General features: G+C 38.5%; 1 protein-coding gene across 1 annotated transcript in view; it reads left to right on the top strand.

Moving 5' to 3' along the window:
- NINL (ninein like) overlaps positions 1-19,141 on the top strand; it is a 186,097-nt gene that overhangs the window by 54,810 nt on the left and 112,146 nt on the right. Inside the window, 2 exon segments of the mRNA XM_043989359.1 lie at positions 5,047-5,240; positions 17,179-17,275. Of these exon segments, the coding sequence (XP_043845294.1) occupies positions 5,058-5,240; positions 17,179-17,275 (280 nt within the window). The 5' untranslated portion in view covers positions 5,047-5,057.

A 19,141-nucleotide genomic window follows, 5' to 3' on the forward strand; every position in this document is an offset into this window, starting at 1 on the left:
AGGGCCTACTTGCTACAAGAAGACATGTTACTTTTTTGTGTAAAAACTCCAGGATCGTATATGTGAATAATTGGATAGCAGGTTATTTTAGTTTCTTTTCTATGAAAAGCATAAAGCATTCCCAAAAAAGGATTTTAATATAATAGCTTTTTTTTTTTTTTTGCTGTATCCAGGCTCTAGATTTCTAAATCTAATAATAGTCTGATGTGTGTTTTTAAAAGAGAGAGAGAAATGGTGAGATTCCTCCTTATTGGAGTTTTTCTAACAAAATCTGGATGACCACTTTTCAGGTATGTTGTACAGAGAATACTTGGATAGGTATAAGTTGAACTAGATCCTGTCTGAAGTCCATTCTGACTCTGAAATGTTCTCATTCTGCTAAGATTTTCTTTGGGAAGGCCTGGGGAAGAGTGTGGAGGGAGAGCGTTGCTTTATGTGGTATAAAAGAAAAAGAAAAAAATTTTCTTCTTTATAGAGTTGGGAGGGATCAGTGACCAACCAGTCCAGCTCATACTCAAAATAGAATGGCCACAGCCAACACACTTGATAAGTGGCTGTCCAGCCTTTAATTGAAGTGAAGACCTCTGATGGGCAACTCACTATCACCCTTCTGCACTCCTGGATAGGTGTAACTGTTAGTTTTCCTTTCCAACAAATCGAAACCCACCTTTTTGTCTGTTTAGACCCATTGATCAAACAGGATACATCTAATCCCTCCTCCTCATGACACAGCCTTTCAGGTACTTAAAAAAACCCACAACAACTATCCAGTGCTGCACACATCACTACCCCCCTTCTCCCCGCCCCCCCCCCATTCCCAAGTCTTCTCCAGGTAAAATGTCTCCATTTCCTTTAATCCATGCTCCATTGCCAAAATAGTCTTAGAGCATTCTGATCATGTCTGTGTCATTCCCCTGTTCAGGAAGCTTCAGTGTTTTCCTGTTGCCACCCAGATAAAATAGATCCCTTTGTTTGGCATTTAAAGCATTACACAATCTGGCTCCACTCTACTTTTCTAGATTTTTTTTCATGTCAGTTCCCCAAATACACTTTCTGTCTGGTCAAGCAAACTGACCTTCTTGTTCTTTTTCAAGCATGACATCTGTCCCTGACTTTTGCACCTTTGCTCAGGTTGTTTCCCTTGCCTGTGATGATCTCCTTTCTCACCTCTGTTTCTTGGAATCTCCAGCTCCCTTCAGCCACAGAAACTACTGCCTATTCAAATGTTTCTCTTCCTCCCCCAGCTGTTAGTGATCTTCACCCCATTACCTTATATTTACTTTGTATCTGTTTATCTGTGTACAAATTGTATCCCCATCACCACCTCCAAGAATATAACCTCCTTAAAGACAGGGCCTATTTCATTCCCCGACCCCCTCCCCCCAATCCTATTAAATGTAGGCATTTAATGGTTTTGAGATTGACTTAATATCTTGTGATGATTTTGAATCTCAGGACCAAAACCCAAAAACTACATGAATACATTCTAAAATATTTTTGTCTGGGTTTCTTCTTTGGTCCAATCGTTTCCTTGTACTATACTTAACCACGTGTGTAGTATTACATGTCATTTTATATGTATTGGGGTTTTTTTGGTTTTGCTTTGCTTTGGTTTTTTGCAGAGCAACGGGGGTTAAGTGACTTGCCCAGGGTCACACAGCTAGTAAGTGTCAAGTGTCTGAGGCCCGATTTGAATTCAGGTCCTCCTGAATCCTGGTCCTATGTTTTATCCACTATGCCACCTAGCTGCCCCCCATTTTATATGTATTGTGCTCCTGGTTTTGTTGATTTCCCTTTGCATCAATTCTCTGATATCTTCCATGTTTCTCTCCATTTTAGCCATTCTCTGATTAATGGGCATCTACTTTGCTTTCAGTTCTTTGTTTACTATAAAAAATGCTTCTATGAAACTTTTTTTTAATCATTGGCTTTCTTGGGGTACCTGCCTAACTCAAATGTTTTTCGTATTAAAGAGTACAGACATATTATTCACTTTGGACCCTTTCAAAATTCCACCAACATCATGTTAATCTTATGCCCTGGTTTCTAATAATTGAACAGACCTTTTCTGTCCAGGATATAGGCCAACCCCATGTAGGAGTTCCATTTGAAATAATAATGATCATTTCTTACCTTCCATATTGCCTGAGGTGTCTCCAATCCCTTCTGTGTCATTTTCAGTTGTGTCTGACTTTTTGTGACTTGATTTGGGCTTTTCTTGGCAAAGATACTGGAGTTGTTTGCCATTTCCTTCTCCAGCTCATTTTTCAGATGAGGAAACTGAGGCAAACAGGGTTAAGTGACTTGCCCAGGGTAACACAGCTAATACACGTCTGAGGGATAGATTTGAAATCAGGAAGAAGAGTCTTCCTAACTCCAGGCCTGGCACTCTATACACTGCAGCACCTAGCTGCTTATCCTGGAAGTAGCACAGTGCTAGCATCATCTTCAAGCAGGAATGACAGTCACATGATATATGCTTATCAGCAAGTTTTATATTGAGAAGCCAGATAAGAATTTCAAGCTTGTCTAGTCACTGCCATATCACACTCGAACTACTAAAATATCACAACTGATATTCTAACACAGAACTGGACTCATTTAAAAAAAAAAAGAAAGAAAGAAAACCACTGACAATACTTTAAAAAAAAGTTTTTCACTGTTCTCTTTCTAAGAACAGCACTTACTATTTTGACAGAATAGTGGACAGAAACTGTTTTTTTGGGGGGGGGGAGGGCAGTAAGGGTTAAGTGACTTGCCCAGGGTCACACAGCTAGTAAGTGTCAAGTGTCTGAGGCCGAATTCGAGCTCAGGTCCTCCTGAATCCAGGGTCGGGGCTTTAGAAATGGTTTCATTTCTGTGCTTGTTTCCCTACAGTTTGGCATGGGGACTTAATACATATTTGTGAATGGAATGGAATGAAATTTATTCATTTATTCAACAAATGTTCATTAGGTGCTAGCCAAAAATGACAGTTTCTGTTCTCAAGGAGGAAGGATGCCACACATTTGTGGTTATATATAATGCAAGGGAATGATTCAAGTGAATAAAAGATCCAGATAAAACGTTCTAGGAAAATTTGAGGAAGAAGAAAACATTGTCAGCTTCAAGGGAATCAGAGAAATTTATACAGAGGCGGTGACACCTGACCTGAGCCTTGTAGGAAGATAGAAATGAAGGTAGAGGGCAGCTAGGTGGAGCAGTGGATAGAGCACTGGCCCTGGATTCAGGAGGACCTGAGTTCAAATCCAGCCTCAGACCCTTGACACTTACTAGCTGTGTGACCCTGAGCAAGTCACTTAACCCCAAAGCCTCACCAAAAAAACCCAAACCAAACCAAACCAAATCAAAACAAAAAAACCCCGAAGGGTATATATACCAGACTTGGAATTCAAGTCAGATCAACACTAAGGAACTGCTAGTTGCCAGGTATTTACCAGGTACTATGTTAAGTGCTGGGAATACAAATGCAAGCAAAAAGAAAGGTGGTCCCTTTCAAGAAGCTTACATTTTAATGGAGGAAGACGATATATAAAAGGAAGTTTAAAAGGGAATGGAGTATGTGGGAGTGGAGTGGTGGGGGGGGAGGTGTCTCATGGTGGACAAAATAAAGTGCAGAGAATCAAGAGTAGAATCCAGAAAGGAATGAAGGGGCGAATATGACTGGCCTGGTACTTTCCTTAAAATGGAGGTTTCAGAAGGAGGGGGCCAATCAGGAAAGGGCCACAAGGGTAGAATTATCTTCCAGGGTGAGAAAACTGGAGCACAGTGATTTTTCCAGGGTGACAAGGATGCTTGGCAGTCATGATAGACAGGGAAGATAAGCTGGTGGAAGACAGCCATTGGGAAGGAAGAAAAACGATGGTATATAAGATTTAGAGAACTAGCAGGCCAAGTTGTCTGAAACACAGCGTACCTGAAGAATAGAAATGGGAAATAAAGATGGAAAGGTAGGTTTTAACCAGATTGTAGAGAACCTTAAGTACCAGGCTATTTTATCCTAGAACCATTAGGGAACCAGTGAATGCTTTTTAGCAGGTAGATTATGGGGTCAGTCTCATGCTTTAGGAAGGTTATTTTGGAGATATGTGGAGGATGGATTAGAGAGGGGAGAGACTGGAGGCTGGGAGACCAGTTAAAAAACTCTTTCAATATTCCATGTGAGAGGTGTAGAGTGTGGACTGATATTGTGGCCATATGGAAAGATGGGAATCAAACTGAAAGATACCATGAAGGTAGTATTGATAGGAACCAACAACTGATTGAATATGATAGGTAAAGAAGAGGCAATAGACAAGTATGACTCTGAGATTAGGAACCTGAGTTCCTGATAGAATAGTAATGCCATCCAAAAAAATAATAATAAGGAAGTTTGGAGAGCAGAGTAATTATTAGAAAGAATGATAATTTCAGCTTTGAACATATTGAGTGTTAGGTTCCAGTGGGATAGGCAGGCAAAAATTATGTAAATTTTCCAAATGTGAGAGAGATCTAAAATATTTCTTCCCCATAGATTATTCTGGTTTATCTATTTGATACACCTCACTCTTTTGAAAGATGTTCTAGTAAACATTATCAACCTTATTGTTTTACAATAGAATAATGAGTAAGACATAGTGAAAGAGTACTAGTTTTTGTAGTCAGAAGGTATGGGTTTGAATTCTGGCTCTGCTCCTTACTCTGTGACCCTGGTTTAAGTCACTTTACCTTTCTGGGCCTCAAGTTTCCTCATTTGTAAAATAAGAGGGTTGGATTAAATGATTTTAAAGTTCCCTTCCAACTTTAGATCTATGTTCCTATGGATTTTGCATTCCTATTCCAGTTCCTAGGGCCACAACAGTGTTCTTCTGATTTCTTTTGTCACAGGGGAACAGAATTTTTATCTTTGTAACCCTAATGAGGACTTCTCTGCATAGCTTTATATCAGTGTCTGATGAGTTGAAAAGTTGTTGGCTAATTGTGTGTGTGTGAGATACAGAAGGGGGAGAGTGTAGCAATTTGTCTAAATGTACTACTTTTTTATTTTCTTCCCATTGACACATGTAGGGTGCTATGGGATGGACGAGGAAGAAGAGAACAAATATGTGTCCCAGCTCAAGGAAGTCTACAGCAGTTGTGATATAACTGGTACGGGATATCTGGGCAAAGAGGAGCTGACAGAGCTGTGCCAGAAGCTTCATCTGGAAAGACAGCTGACTCTTCTTTTGCAGACACTTCTTGGGAATGACCACTTTGCCAGGGTTTGTATTTAATCTGACATTATTATTTTATAAGTGATTTGCTAAATGATGATCATGTATGGTTGAAGACTATGTCTTACGTGAGAAGGGTCACAGAAACAATCCTAGCCAACATTTATATAGCACTTTCTGGTTTATAAATGATCTTACATTCAGCATCTTCTTTGATCCTCAGAGTTCATGAAGTAGGTCTTGAAAATGTTATTAGTGTCATCTTATAGTGGAAGAAATGGATTCAGGGAAGTGAAGTTACTTGCCTAAGGACACACATTAAGTGGTGATAATAGGACTCAAATCCTAGGTCCTCTGATTCCAAACCCATTGTATCTTCACTATTGAAGCCTTTCAGTAAACATTAAGTATCTACTATATGTCAGGCACTGTCAAATACTAGAGATACAAAGAAAGATAAATCTCAAAGGGCTCACAGTCTTATGGGGGAGAGGGGATAGCATGCAAAGAGGAATTGATCAACAGTTTCAAATGTTGCAGAGAGGTTGAGAAGGATAAGAAACTGAGAAAAGATTTGAATTAAGAGATCACTGATAACTTGGAAGAGCCAAGAAAGAGTAGTGTCATGTAAACCCAGAGAGGAAATAGTATCCAGGAGACCAAAGTGTTTAATAGTTCTATTTACATAGTTTGATGTGTATAGCACTAAAGCTAAAAATTAATTTAGGTAAAAATGTGATTTTTTATTGTGTTGGTGTGGCCCAACCACAAATAAAAAATTTATTCATAGCAGGTCAGATTAAGACTGAGTCCCCTCTAGCTAAGATGCTGTTGAACTATCATTCTTGATTGTTTCTCGTACTTGAAGAGGACCAATGACCTCATGACATTGTCATGGTACAATGTATTCAACTGTGGCTAATCAGTCCAATACGAATTCAGAAGGCTCAGCAGTTGACTAGAAGAATCCTCAAGCAGTTGGGATCCAACACTGTGCCTTAAGCCAGAAATATGGATTCCCTTTGAATTCTGATCATTCTGCCCACACTGCAGATTGCAGAATCCTATTTGGGCAGAGACAAATGGTCTTTTATCCTCTGCTTGAAGAACTCTGATGATGAGAAACCTATTACTTCCAAAGGCAGCCCATTCCACTTTTGAGACACCTTTTAATAGAAGGCATTGTTGTAGTATAGTCAAGAAGTTATGAGGGTGTGAATTATTGTGGCTGTGGAAAAGAAAAAGAACAGGTTGAAGAGATATTGTGAAGAGAGAATCTGGAAGACTTGGCAGCTGATTGAATGGGTGGTGGGGAAGGGATAGTCAAAAGTGGTTCTAAAGTTTGTATCTTAAGTGACTGGGAAAATGGAAGTGTCATAAATAGAAATGGAGAAATTATAAGTAGGATTAATTAGGCTTTTGAGGAAAGAGAAAGATTTCAATTTTGAAGTGTTGAGTTTAAGATGCTTACTGGACATCCAGTTGGAGATATTTAATGGCAGTGCATTATCCAAATCAACTTTTTAAATTTTGATAAAACATTTTTATTTAAAGTTTTGAGTTCCAAATTCTATCCTTTTCTCCTTCCCCTCCTTGCCACCTGGTAAGCAATGAGATATAACTTACAGTTGTGCAATTATGTAAAACATTTCCATATTAGTAATTTTCTATAAGACTCAGAGAAAAAAATAAAAGAAAAAAGTAAAAAATACTATGCTTCAGTCTGTGTTCAATATCAGTTCTTTCTTTGGAGGTGGATAGTATAATTCATCATTAGTCCTTTGGGTTTGTTTTGGATCATTGTATTGCTGAGAACAGTTAAGTCATTCACAGTTCTTCATTAAACAATATTGCTATTACTGTGTACAACATTTTCCTGGTTCTGTTCACTTCACTATGCATCAGTTCATGTAAGTCTTTCCAGGTTTTTCTGAAATCATCCTACTTTTAATTTCTTATAGCACAATACTATTCCATTACAATAATATACCACCTCTTGTTTAGCCCAATTGATGGACATCCCTTTGATTTCCAATTCTTAGGAACCTCTGTTATTAATATTTTTGTACAATTTAGGTGCTTTTCTCTTTTTTTGGATGTCTTTGGGATATAAACCTAGCAATTGTATTGCCAGATCAAAGGATATGCACAATTTTATAGCTCTTTGGACATATCAACTTTTTTTTTTTAGATGATAATTATCTCTGATAAGTCTTTCCTTCACTTTAATATTATGGCTTGGGGTAGAGTGTAGTTACTCTTCTTATCTATGAGAGTGGTTCTTTTTTGAAGAGTACAGAGCTTTGGTTCTTGCTACCAAATGTATAGGGTAGACAGCTAGTATCAACCCCCCCCCCCCACAATCCATAACCATAATGAACGTAGTTTTGTAAAGACTATGTCATATTTATTGAAAGTATCCTAAGTATACTATGTTTTTGTTTTTGTTTTTTTGTTTTAGTGAGGCAATTGGGGTTAAGTGACTTGCCCAGGGTCACACAGCTAGTAAGTGTTAAGTGTCTGAGGCCGGATTTGAACTCAGGTACTCCTGACTCCAGGGCTGGTGCTCTATCCACTGCGCCATCTAGCTGCCCCTCTAAGTATACTATGTAAGATCTAAGCAAAGTAGTATGAGAGATGAGGAAGGAGAGAACACTGACTCTTTCTGTTTACTTCCCTACCATCCCTTCACTTTATGGACATACATCTAATAAAATAGTAAGAATTAGAGTAACCAAGTCTCTGGTATAAATAAAGCATTTGTTGAAATAGAAACATTGATAAGGCAGAACAATACCTAAGTATAATAGAGATTTCTACACTTTTATCATGTGATCTGAGTTATGGAAGACAGTTTTCTGGTAACAAATACCACCATTGCAAAAATGGTGGCCTGGAAGTTTCTTCTAACATAAATAGAATAGGATTAAAGGTGTCAAACATGAAGCAAAGATAGAAGTCTAACTTTTTGTGATCAACATTCCTTCTTTTGGTAGAATTGTAGGTGTTCCCCAAACCCTCATTCTCTTCTTACAGCCACAGATAATTTATTTCACAGTCTAAGAACAAGTTTGTTTTATTAATAAAATTGGAGAGGAGCTGATTAAAGGAATACCAAGGTAAAGAAATTGAGAACTGACTGATGGATTGATGAAGATGTAATGGAGGCAGGAGAAATTTTCCTGAATACAGGGGAAATACTGTGTCAGGATGAAAACCTTCAAATAAGAATACATTTATATAGCACTTTAAGGTTTGCAAAACACTTTCCGTTAGGAACCCTGTAAGGTAGAAATACATTTCAGAAATGAGAGGTTATATGACTCGCCCACTATCACAGCTAATAAATATCTCAGGCAGGATATTGGCTCCGTGTGCTCGGTTTGTTATTTGGTTGCTCAAGGATTCATTTTTCACTGATACACCTGACTATGTCCCAATGAAGTATATTCATCTGTCCAGTATCTCTCATTCTTTTGAGAGTATGTGCTCTTTGTCATGAATTACAGGAAGTGTCTTCTCAGAGATCAACTTGTCTCTGCTTCCCTCTTTGTTATCTTTCAGTTCTTCCTCAGTGATATTAATTTATCCTTCCAAAGCTCTATGTTGTCATTTTCTTAGATAGGCAGCATGGTATAGAGCAGGGCTTCTTAAACTTTTTCCACTTGTGACCCCAGGTATATTGGTATATAAAATAGATATACATAACTTTTTATTGGTAACATGGGGTCACGACCCACAGGTTAAGAAGCTTAGGTATAGAAAAGTCCTCCTCAAAGCAAGGAAAATCTATAGATTTAAATCCTATCTTTGACACATGATACCTGTGTGACCTTGGCCAAATCATATAACTTCTCAGTGCTCTAGGCCAGAGGTGGTGGGCCACAGCTGGTGGGGCATATGTGGCCCACAACAGAAATATTTAACAAAATGACAAATAAACAAAAATACAATAAGATGTAGATATTTATATTTATATTTATTTATATCAGCATGTACAAGCATGCCTCAGAGATATTGCAGATTTGGTTCCATACCACCGCAAGAGAATGAATATCACAATAAACTGTGTCACATGGATTTTTTTTTTTTGTTTTCCAGTGGATATAAAACTAATGTTTACAATATATTGTAGTCTATTAAGTGTGCAATAGTATTATGGGGTTTTTTTGTTTGTTTTTTTTGTTTTTACGGGCAATGGGGGTTAAGTGACTTGCCCAGGGTCACACGGCTAGTAAGTGTCAAGTGTCGGAGGCTGGATTTGAACTCAGGTCCTCCTGAATCCAGGGACAGTGCTTTATCCACTGCGCCACCTAGCTGCCCCCAAAAGTACTATGTTTTTTTTTTGTTTTTTAATTTTTAAAAAATTTTTTTAGTACTATGTTTTTAAAAAGAATGTATATACCTTAATTTTTATTGCTAAGAAATGCTAACCATCTGAGCCTTCAGTGAGTCATAATCTTTTTTGCTGGTGGAGGGTCTCTCCTCAATGTTAATGGCTGCTGACTGATCAGGGTGGTGATTGCTGAAAGTTGGGATAATTGTGGCAATTTCTTTAAACAAGACAACAATCAAGTTGGCATATCAGTTGACTCTTCCTTTCACTTGAACACTTAGAAGCCATTGTAAGGTTATTAAATAGCCTAATTTCAGTATTTTTGTGTCTCAGGGAGTAGGGAGATTTGAGGAGAGGAAAAGAGATAGATGGGGAACAGCCCTTTGGTGGAGTAGACAAAACACACATATTTATCAATTGAGTTCGCCATCTTATATGGGCACAGTTTGTGGCACCCCAAAACAATTACAATAGTAGCATCAATCACAGATCAATCATGGATTACCACAACAAATATAATAATAATGAAAAAAGTTTGAAATATTGCAAGAATTACCAAAATGTGAGACAGAGACACAATGTGAACACATGCTATTAAAAAAAATGGCACCAATAGACTTGCTTGATGCAGGGTTGCTACTAACTTACAATTTGTAAAAAAAAAAACCAACTATCATATTATCCATGAAAGACATTTAAGCAAAGCTCAAAAAAATGAGGTATGTATATATAGAGGTATACCTTGTTTTTTTAAGCTTCTCTGTGTGTGTATGTATGTAAATGTATATATATATGTGTATATGTATATGTATACATATGCAACCCACAAGGATCCTTATTCATAGACACAGCTTCTTCCTTCCTTAAACTTCTTAAACTTTTTTCACTCATGACCCTGGATATATAGGTATATGAAATAGGTTACATAACATTTTCCTGCCTGCCTGCCTGCCTCCCTTCCTTCCTTCCTCCCTCCTTCCCTCCCTCACTCCCTCCTTTCCTTCCTTCCCTCTTTCCCTCCCTCCTTCTCTCCTTCCTATCCTCCATCCTCTCCCTCTGTCGACATAGGGAATCATACTCTTACCTAGGGGTACTCTGCCCATATAGGAATATAAATTTTGATCCCTGAAACATCATGAGATATCTTGGGGTTTACTGGCTAGACTTCTTTTTTAAGGACCACACCTTAAACCCAAACCACTCTCCCTTTGATTGGCCAGCTGTAGGTCCTAGCCCAAGCCTCACTTGGTCCTAGTTTTGGCTTCAGTGGCTCTGAATATAAATAGCATTTGTTTCTGTTTTGGCCAGAAACCCTAAGGGTCTTCCCCTCTCAGACTGATTTTATTTTGATTAGGTAAAAGGCCATTCTTTGCTTCATTTCTTGCCTAGCCTTGTTGTTTGTCTTTTGCTCTGGAGAGGATCATAATATTGGGAGGTAATATTATGACTTGCAGTCAATTGGATGTAAGTGATGTAGGATTGTACAAAGTCACAAGCCTCACTCTCTCCTCCTAGAGAACAGTGGCAAGATATAGATCAGGATGACTGGAGATGGCCTCGGATGTTGGGTTTAAGTGACTTGCCCAGGGTTATACAGCTAGTAAGTGTCCGAGATAAGATTTGAACTCAGGTCCTCCCAACTTCAGAGCCAGTGCTCTATCCACTACACCACCTTAATTAAATTAAGGCTGCCCTTGCCTAGCCTTAATCACTGAATGGATTTTGCCTCAGTCAAACTAGGACCTGGGAAAAGCCTTAGCTTAAAAGGCCAAGGTCTCCCACTGCATCCTGGGCCATCTCACAAGTCATCCTGACCTATGTCTTGCTACTGGACCCAGATGACTCTGGAGGACAGAGTGAGACAGGTGACTTTGCACAGCCCTCCCTCATCTAAATCCAATTCACTGCAATTCCTGATGTCATGATCCTGAAGGACAAAGGATGAATGAATGATGGCTCCAGTTTCTCTTTGACTTTGATACCACTCTAGGCAACTCTCGAAGTTGCAGTGCTGACATACTCTGGTGGAAGGAGTTCCTTCATCTGAGAGTGCCCAATGTCAGTGAAATCAGATTCATTACCTCTTCCACTCAATAAACTCCAGTGACTCCCTACTCCCTTAAGGACTACATGAAAACTGCTATGTTTGGCATATAAACTTTATCACAACCTGGTCCTTTCTTCTTCTTACGTGTTATTTCTCTACATGCTATAGTCTAGCCATACTCTTAAAATTTTTTTCCCCAGAGCAATGAGGGTTAAATGACTTGCCCAAGGTCACACAGCTAGTGAGTGTCTGAGGCTGGATTTGAACTCAGGTCTTCCTGAATACAGGGCTAGTGCTTTATCCACTGCTCCACCTAGCTGCCCCCTAGCCATACTATCTTGCTTGCTCTTCCTCACACATGATACTCCCTTTTCTATCAGCTGTCTTCCATACCTGGAATGTTCTTCCTTCTCACCTCTGCCTTTTAGCCTCCCTGGATTCCTTCTGGACTCAGCTAAAGCACCACCATCTTCAGGTCAGATTCCTTGTTCCTCCAGCTGCTAATTCCTCCCTCTAAAATTACCTTGGATCTATTTTGTATGGCTCTTATATGTGCCTATATAATATACCATGTTCCCCCATTAGAATGTAAACAGCTTGAAGGCAGGGAATATTTTTACTTTTTTAAGTCATGTTATATCTTTGTGCCTACAACTAATTCTCCTATGATATGGTTTGGAATCTGGTTCCCTAATTCAGTCCAATTAAGTTTCATTCAGCAACTGTTTACTGAGCACCTGCAGTGTGCTGGGTACTGTTAGGTGCATGGCTATGTGAAAAATCTCAACCTGAAAGGTACAATATATAAAAAGGGAGTTATGTTCCTAGACTTAACCAAATATGATGTTATTATAAAGCTTTCCTTGCTGCCTACAAACACTTCCAAATCTCTGTAATAGTAATACAAATCTCTATAGTCATTGCCTCCATTTCCTTACCATCCACATTACTCAACCCCTTATAACCTGAATTTTGACTTAACCTTTGAGAGAGAACAGTTTCAGGAGAGTGGTAATCAAGAACTCTTAACTGCTATATTCATTGTTGGTTACCTTCTTTATCCTCTGTATATTGTTGATAACTCCCTTTTACTGGATACTCTCTCCTCCTTTTCATTTCTCTGATTTCTTTTGGTTCACCTGCTTACTGTTCCTCCTTAGTGTTATTTGCTGAAGCATACTTCAAAGCTCTGTCCTGAGTTCTGTCTCTAGCCTCTTTAAATAATCTGATCAGTTCCCACAGGTTCAATAGTTTTCTTTATACCTATGAGTCCCAATATACCAATGAGTTTCTAAGCTCTACCATTGAGCTCCACTCCCATGTAACCAATTTCTTGATACACATCTCCACCTGAATGCCCTTTTGGCATCTCAAACACAATATTTCCCAAGCCAAACTTATTATCATTCCTCCTCCCTCTTCAAGCATCTCTATTTTTTAGGGCATCACCCTTCTTCTGATTACCCAGTTTTGCAACCCTGATATTATTCCTTATCTCAATATCCAAGTGTTTTCTAAGTCTTGCTAGTCATGTATTGCTGCAACATTTTTCACATTTGTCTTCCTTTTTCCCATCCACACTACCCTATTTCAGGGTCACATAACCTCTTGATGGAACTTTCTCTGCTTCTTGGGAAGTCGTCAACAAACATCTATTAAAGACTTATTATGTGCCAAGCACTAGGTATACAAAGAAAGGTAAAAGGGTCTTTGACATTAGAGAGCTCACAATATAATGGAGAAGACAATATGTAAACAACTATGTATGAACAAGATACATGCAAGATAAATTGGAGATGATCTCAGAGGGAAGGCACTAGTATTGAGGGGGACTGGGAAAAGCTTCTTATAAAACGTGGAATTTTAGATAAAACTTGAAGGAAATGAGGGATGGCAGGAGGTAAAATGAGAGGGAGAGAACTGCAGTCTTGGGGAACTGCCAGTGAAAATGAATGGAGGAATGGCAAGGTCATTGTTACTAGATTGCACAGTACATAGAGGGGTATAAGGTACAAGAAGACTAGAAAGGTAGAAAGGGGGTAAGTTATAAAGAATTTTAAAGGCCAACAAAGGATTTTATATTTGATCCTAGAAAAAATAGGGATTCACTAGAGTTTATTGAATAGAGGGGGTGACATGATCAGACTTTATAACTTTTTTTAAAAAATTATTTCTTTTTTGGGACAATGAGGGTTAAGTGACTTGCCAAGGTCACACAGCTAATAAGTGTGTCAAGTGTCTGAGGCTGTATTTGAACTCAGGTCCTCCTGAATCCAGGGCCAGTGCTTTATTCACTGTGCCACCTAGCTGCCCCCAGACTTTATAACTTTTGATAGCTGAGAAGAGGATGGACTGGAGTGGTGTGAGACTTGAGGTAGAGAAACCAAACAAGGCTATTACAGTAGTCCAGATGTGGTGTGATAAAGGCCCCCAACAGAGTGGTGTCAGGGTCAGAGAGAAAAAAGGAAGAGCATATATGAAATTGTAGAATCTATAGCAATGGTGTCAAACTCAAATAGAAATGGGGGCCACTAAACCATACGCAAGGATCCATGCAGGTCATATATTGACTTATTAACCCACTTATTAACATCATCTACATTCTATTGTATTTTTATTTATTTTACTAAATACTTTGCATTTGGATAGTAATGCACTGTTGGTGGAGTTGTGAACTGATCCAACCATTCTGGAGAACAATTTTGTAACTATGACTAAAGGGATATAAAGTTGCGTGTAACCTTTAACCCAGCAATGCCACTAGAGGCCTGTATCCCAAAGAATTTTTTTTTTAAAGGAAAAAGTTCTATGTGTACAAAAATATTTATAGCAGCTTTTTTTGTGGTGACAAAGAATTGGAAATTGAAGGGATGCCCATCAATTGGGGAATGGTTGAACAAATTGTGGTATATGATTGTGATGGAATACTGTTGTACTATAAGAAATGATGAGCAGGATGGTTTCTGAAAAACCTGAAAAGCCTTATATGAACTGATGTAAAGTGAAGTGAGCAGAAATAGGAAAACATTGTACACAGTAACAGCAATATTATATAATGCCCAACTGTAATCAATTTAACTATTCTCAGCAATGAAGTGATTCAAGACAATTCTGAAGGACTATCCACCTCCAGAGAAAAAACTGATAGTCTGAATACAGATCAAAGCATTTTTTTAAACTTTATTTTTCTTGGTCTTTTCTTTCTTTTGGTCTGTTTTCTTTTGCAACATGGCTAATATAGAAATTTTATGAAGCTGCACATGTATAATCAATATAAAATTGCTTGCCTTTTCAAGGAGAGGGGAGAGAGAGAATTTGGAACTCAGAATTTTTAAAAAATGTAAAAAAATATTTTTACATTGGAAAAAATATAAAGAAATATTTCCCCATTACTTTTTTTTTTTTAGTGAGGCAATTGGGGTTAAGTGACTTGCCCAGGGTCACACAGCTAATAAGTGTTAAGTGTCTGAGGCCGGATTTGAACTCAGGTACTCCTGACTCCAGGGCCGGTGCTCTATCTACTGCACCACCTAGCTGCCCCCCAATTACATTTTAATCTGGTTTGTGGCCACAATTCTCTGATCTGTAAGACTTAGCAATAGATTGGCTAAGACCCCAGGGAATCTCATCATTAGGAAATTTATCATCCCAGAAGAGTAAATCAGTCTTGATACTCATAAATCATCAATACTCTTATTACCCTCTCCTCCCCTCTGTTTGGAGAGCTGGAGGGTGGAGGAAAGGACTCTTCCTAAAGGTTCTATTAAAGAGGGTTTCTAGCCATCCATCTCTTCATTTCCCATTATTGCATTCCTATGGACTGGACAGGGAAGGTGGGAAATCCTCTCTGTTTTCAGCTTCCTTTTGTGTGTTTTCTTCCCCCCCTTAGATTGTAAATTTTTCGAGGGTAGGGACTGTCTTTCTTTTTTGTATCGTATCCCCAGAATTCAGCACAGTACCTGGCACATAGTAGGTGCTTAATATATTTTTATTGACTGAATGATTGACTGATGGGGGAAGGCAAGAGAAAGTGAGAAGTCAAGGATGACAGGAGATTCTGCGCTTGAGTGACTGGTAAGATGGTGCCCTCAACAAAAACAGGGGATGATTTCAGAAGAGGGGAGGGTTTGAGAAAAGAGGGAAGATAATGAGTTAAATTTTAAGTTTAAGATAACTGTTGGATATCCAGTTCAAGATGTCCAATAAGCAGTTGGAGATTTGAGACTGGAGGTCATCAAGAAAGAGGTTAGGGCTGGCCAACTGGATCTGAGAATTATATGCATAGAGATAATATTTAAATCCTCCCCTTTTAGTTTTTCTACTTCCAGTCTCAGGTGAAGTAGATTTATACATTCAAGCCAGGAGTAACAGTAAAGTTGATTTGATTATGATTCATGGTGTCTAGAAGGCAGTGAAGGGAAAAGGGAGGTAGAAGTAGTAGGTAAAAAAATGTATGCAAAAGCATTAGGCAAGCCTGTTGATGAAGAGGCTGTGAAGGGGATGGTGAGAAAGGAGGCATTGAAAGGAAGCATGGTGGGAACTTCCCTAAAATGGTGGTCTGGTAGAGGCAATCACCAATCAGGAGAATCAGGCCCTGGGAGGAAGCTCCTCCTTGGGGTAATAAAATGATTGTTAATGAAATAATATATTATTTTAGCCCCATAAAAATAAATATGAAAAAATAAGGAATAATGGAAAGACAAATGAAATGATAGAAAGTGAGATAAGCAGAACATGTTGACTACTAATAGAGATATATGAAAAGAAAATGAAAGCAAAGAAGGCGACACAGAACAACATACCTTTTGTTTGCTAATTTCTTTGGTTCTACTAAGTTCTTTTATTCTTTGTTTTGTATATTTTTCTGATGACTCATGTTTTACAGTTAATAGGTTTATAATTTTAAAATGTTTAAGAAAAGAATGAATGAATACATCTAAATTCTAAGGAAAAATTATTAGACACGGGAGCTTTTGGTTGATCAGATATTGAACTGTTGAATTTGACATTCAAAAGGCAGGATGGTATAGGGCAAAGAGCACAAAACTATGAGTCAGAAGACCTGAATTCTAATCTTGGCTCTACTACTAACTGGCTGTATGTCCCTGGGCAAACTACTTCACCTCTATGGGACTTCGGTGTCATCCATAAAATGAGGATAGGGAAGGCTCAACTAGAAGATCTATTGGGTTCCTTTTTTTGGGGGGGTGGTTAATGAGGGTTAAGTGATTTGCCCAGGGTCACATAGCTAGTAAGTGTCAAGTGTCTGAGGCCGAATTTGAACTCAGGTCCTCCTGAATCCAGGGCCAGTGCTTTATCCACTCCCCCACCTAGCTGTTTCCATTGGGTTCCTTTTCAAGTCTTACATCCTAGGTCTAAAACTTTAGTCAAGTGATTAATCTGAAGAGAAAAGAGAAGAAAGAAAAATTCCCCCCACATGTGGTGTTCTTGATGTAAAATGCCATGTCCTGTATTGCTGTGGGCTATTTTCAACAGATGCAAACTGATGGAGGAAAGAACATCAGGTCGTTAAGAGAATTAGATTCTGAATGGTTTCTTTAAGGTGCTGAAAAGATTTCTTTCCATTCTTCAAATTTTCCCAGGTAAACTTTGAAGAATTTAAAGAAGGCTTTGTGGCTGTACTGTCATCAGATATCAATGTCAGCACCTCTGATGAAGATAGTAGCTACTTGGAATCAGGTGAGAATGTGTCCCACATTTGTCTTTGGCTTGTTTTCATTCTTTGTTGTTGCATTTTGAGGGTATGGTGTCTTAAGGAAAGAGCACCACCCTGGGGTACAGGAAATCTTCATTCTGTTTCCTTAACTATCCATGACAAGTTCTGTTGTGTGACTTTAGGCAAGGAATAACTTCTGTATTTTCCTCACCCCTATGTACTTCAAAGGATTGTTGTGAGGATTGAATAAAATAATGGATATGAAGTGACTATTCAGCAGAGCTTGTGGTACACTCATCACCACAATACTTGAGGAGAGATGCTGGCTCTTTTGTTGACAACATAGTCATTTTAAGTTTATTCAATTAGAACCCTGTAAGGATTCTAGTCTTGGTAAAGGACAAATAGTGCCATTCTTATGGGTTTCCCATGTTCAGATTAGAGTAATACTATATGTCTTAATATGTATTTGTGGTGTATAACCTATTTCTCATTGCTTACTACCTCAAGGAGGGGGAAAGGTGGGGAGGGAGAGAATGAGAGAGGGATAGAATTTGGAACTCAAAACTTTAAGTAAATAAATAAATTTTAAAAATAAAAATATTAATTTGTGGGAGGGAGATGATCTAGCTTATAATATAACCAAATATGGGGTATAGTGATCTATTTTATTATAGGACTTGGCTATAGTTTATTTGCTTCAGAGGTAAAATGATATATATTCATATGAAATGATTTCTGAGAGGCACCATGGCAGAGTGCCCTTAATAGAAACCCATAAAGTCAAAATACTGATTTCTCTGTTGATAAACTGCCTGGCCTTGGCAAATTCTTAGCCTGTCTGTTTTAAGCTGCCCTGATATTGAAAGAAACAGTGATTCTTCCTGCAACATATGTGCTAAATTACAGTGGGGTTCATTCTCTTTCTGCTGTTTCAGGCAGAAGGCTTGGAAGGATATGTTTGCTATTTCTAAGGGCTAACATTTGGCTGAGAGGTTTCCCTTGTTTTGCTTGGCTACAAAGGCTAGAACTGGAAATAATAGAAAGAACTTGCAAGAGGAAAGCTTAGGTTTGATAGAAGGAAAAATTTCCTAACAATTAGAGATGTTCTCAAGTGCAGTGAGCTGCCTAGGGAAGTAGTAAGTTTACCATCATTAGGAATCTTCGAGTGAAGGCTGGATCCCTCATTAGGGATCATAGAATTTTAGAGTTGGAATGGACTCTAGTGGCTGTCTAAGCCAACCCACACCCCAAAAAAGAATGTTTACTACAGCATACTCAATAAGTGGTCCTCTAGCTTCTGCTTAAAGACCTCCAATGAGGGGACCTCTACTGCCTCTCAAGGAAGTTTTTCCTTACCTCAAACCTAATTTTGCCTCTTTGTAACTACTACCCATTGCGCTTCTTTGTGGGGTCAAACAGAACAAGTCCTATCTTCAGTCCAGGTGAAAGGTTTTCAGATACTTGAAGATTAGAGATCATGCCCCAAGCCTTGTAAGAGCCTTATCAAGGATAAATATCCCCGGTTCTTTCACAGAATATTCAGATGGCATGATCTTGAGGCCCTTCTTCCATTAGATTTTGAGCTCATTGAGGTCAGGGACTTTTGCCTCTTTTTGTATCCCCAGTGCACATAGTGGGTGCTTTATAAATATTTAACTATCACTGACTATTAATTTCTCCATCTTTGATACACTCCTTTGGACTTTCTCCAGTTTATCAGTTTCCTTCCTGAAATGTGATGCCAACAGTGGTCCAATCTGAGCAGAATACAGAAGGATTCTAATCTCCTTATTCTTGGCATCTATGTACAATTATAAGGTAGATTCTTGTTCAGGACTAAATGTTGTCTGAGGTCCTTTCCAGCTTTGAGAGTCTTTGATTCTGAC

Source organism: Dromiciops gliroides, chromosome 2, assembly GCF_019393635.1.
Source record: "Dromiciops gliroides isolate mDroGli1 chromosome 2, mDroGli1.pri, whole genome shotgun sequence".
Taxonomy (NCBI): Eukaryota; Metazoa; Chordata; class Mammalia; order Microbiotheria; family Microbiotheriidae; genus Dromiciops; species Dromiciops gliroides.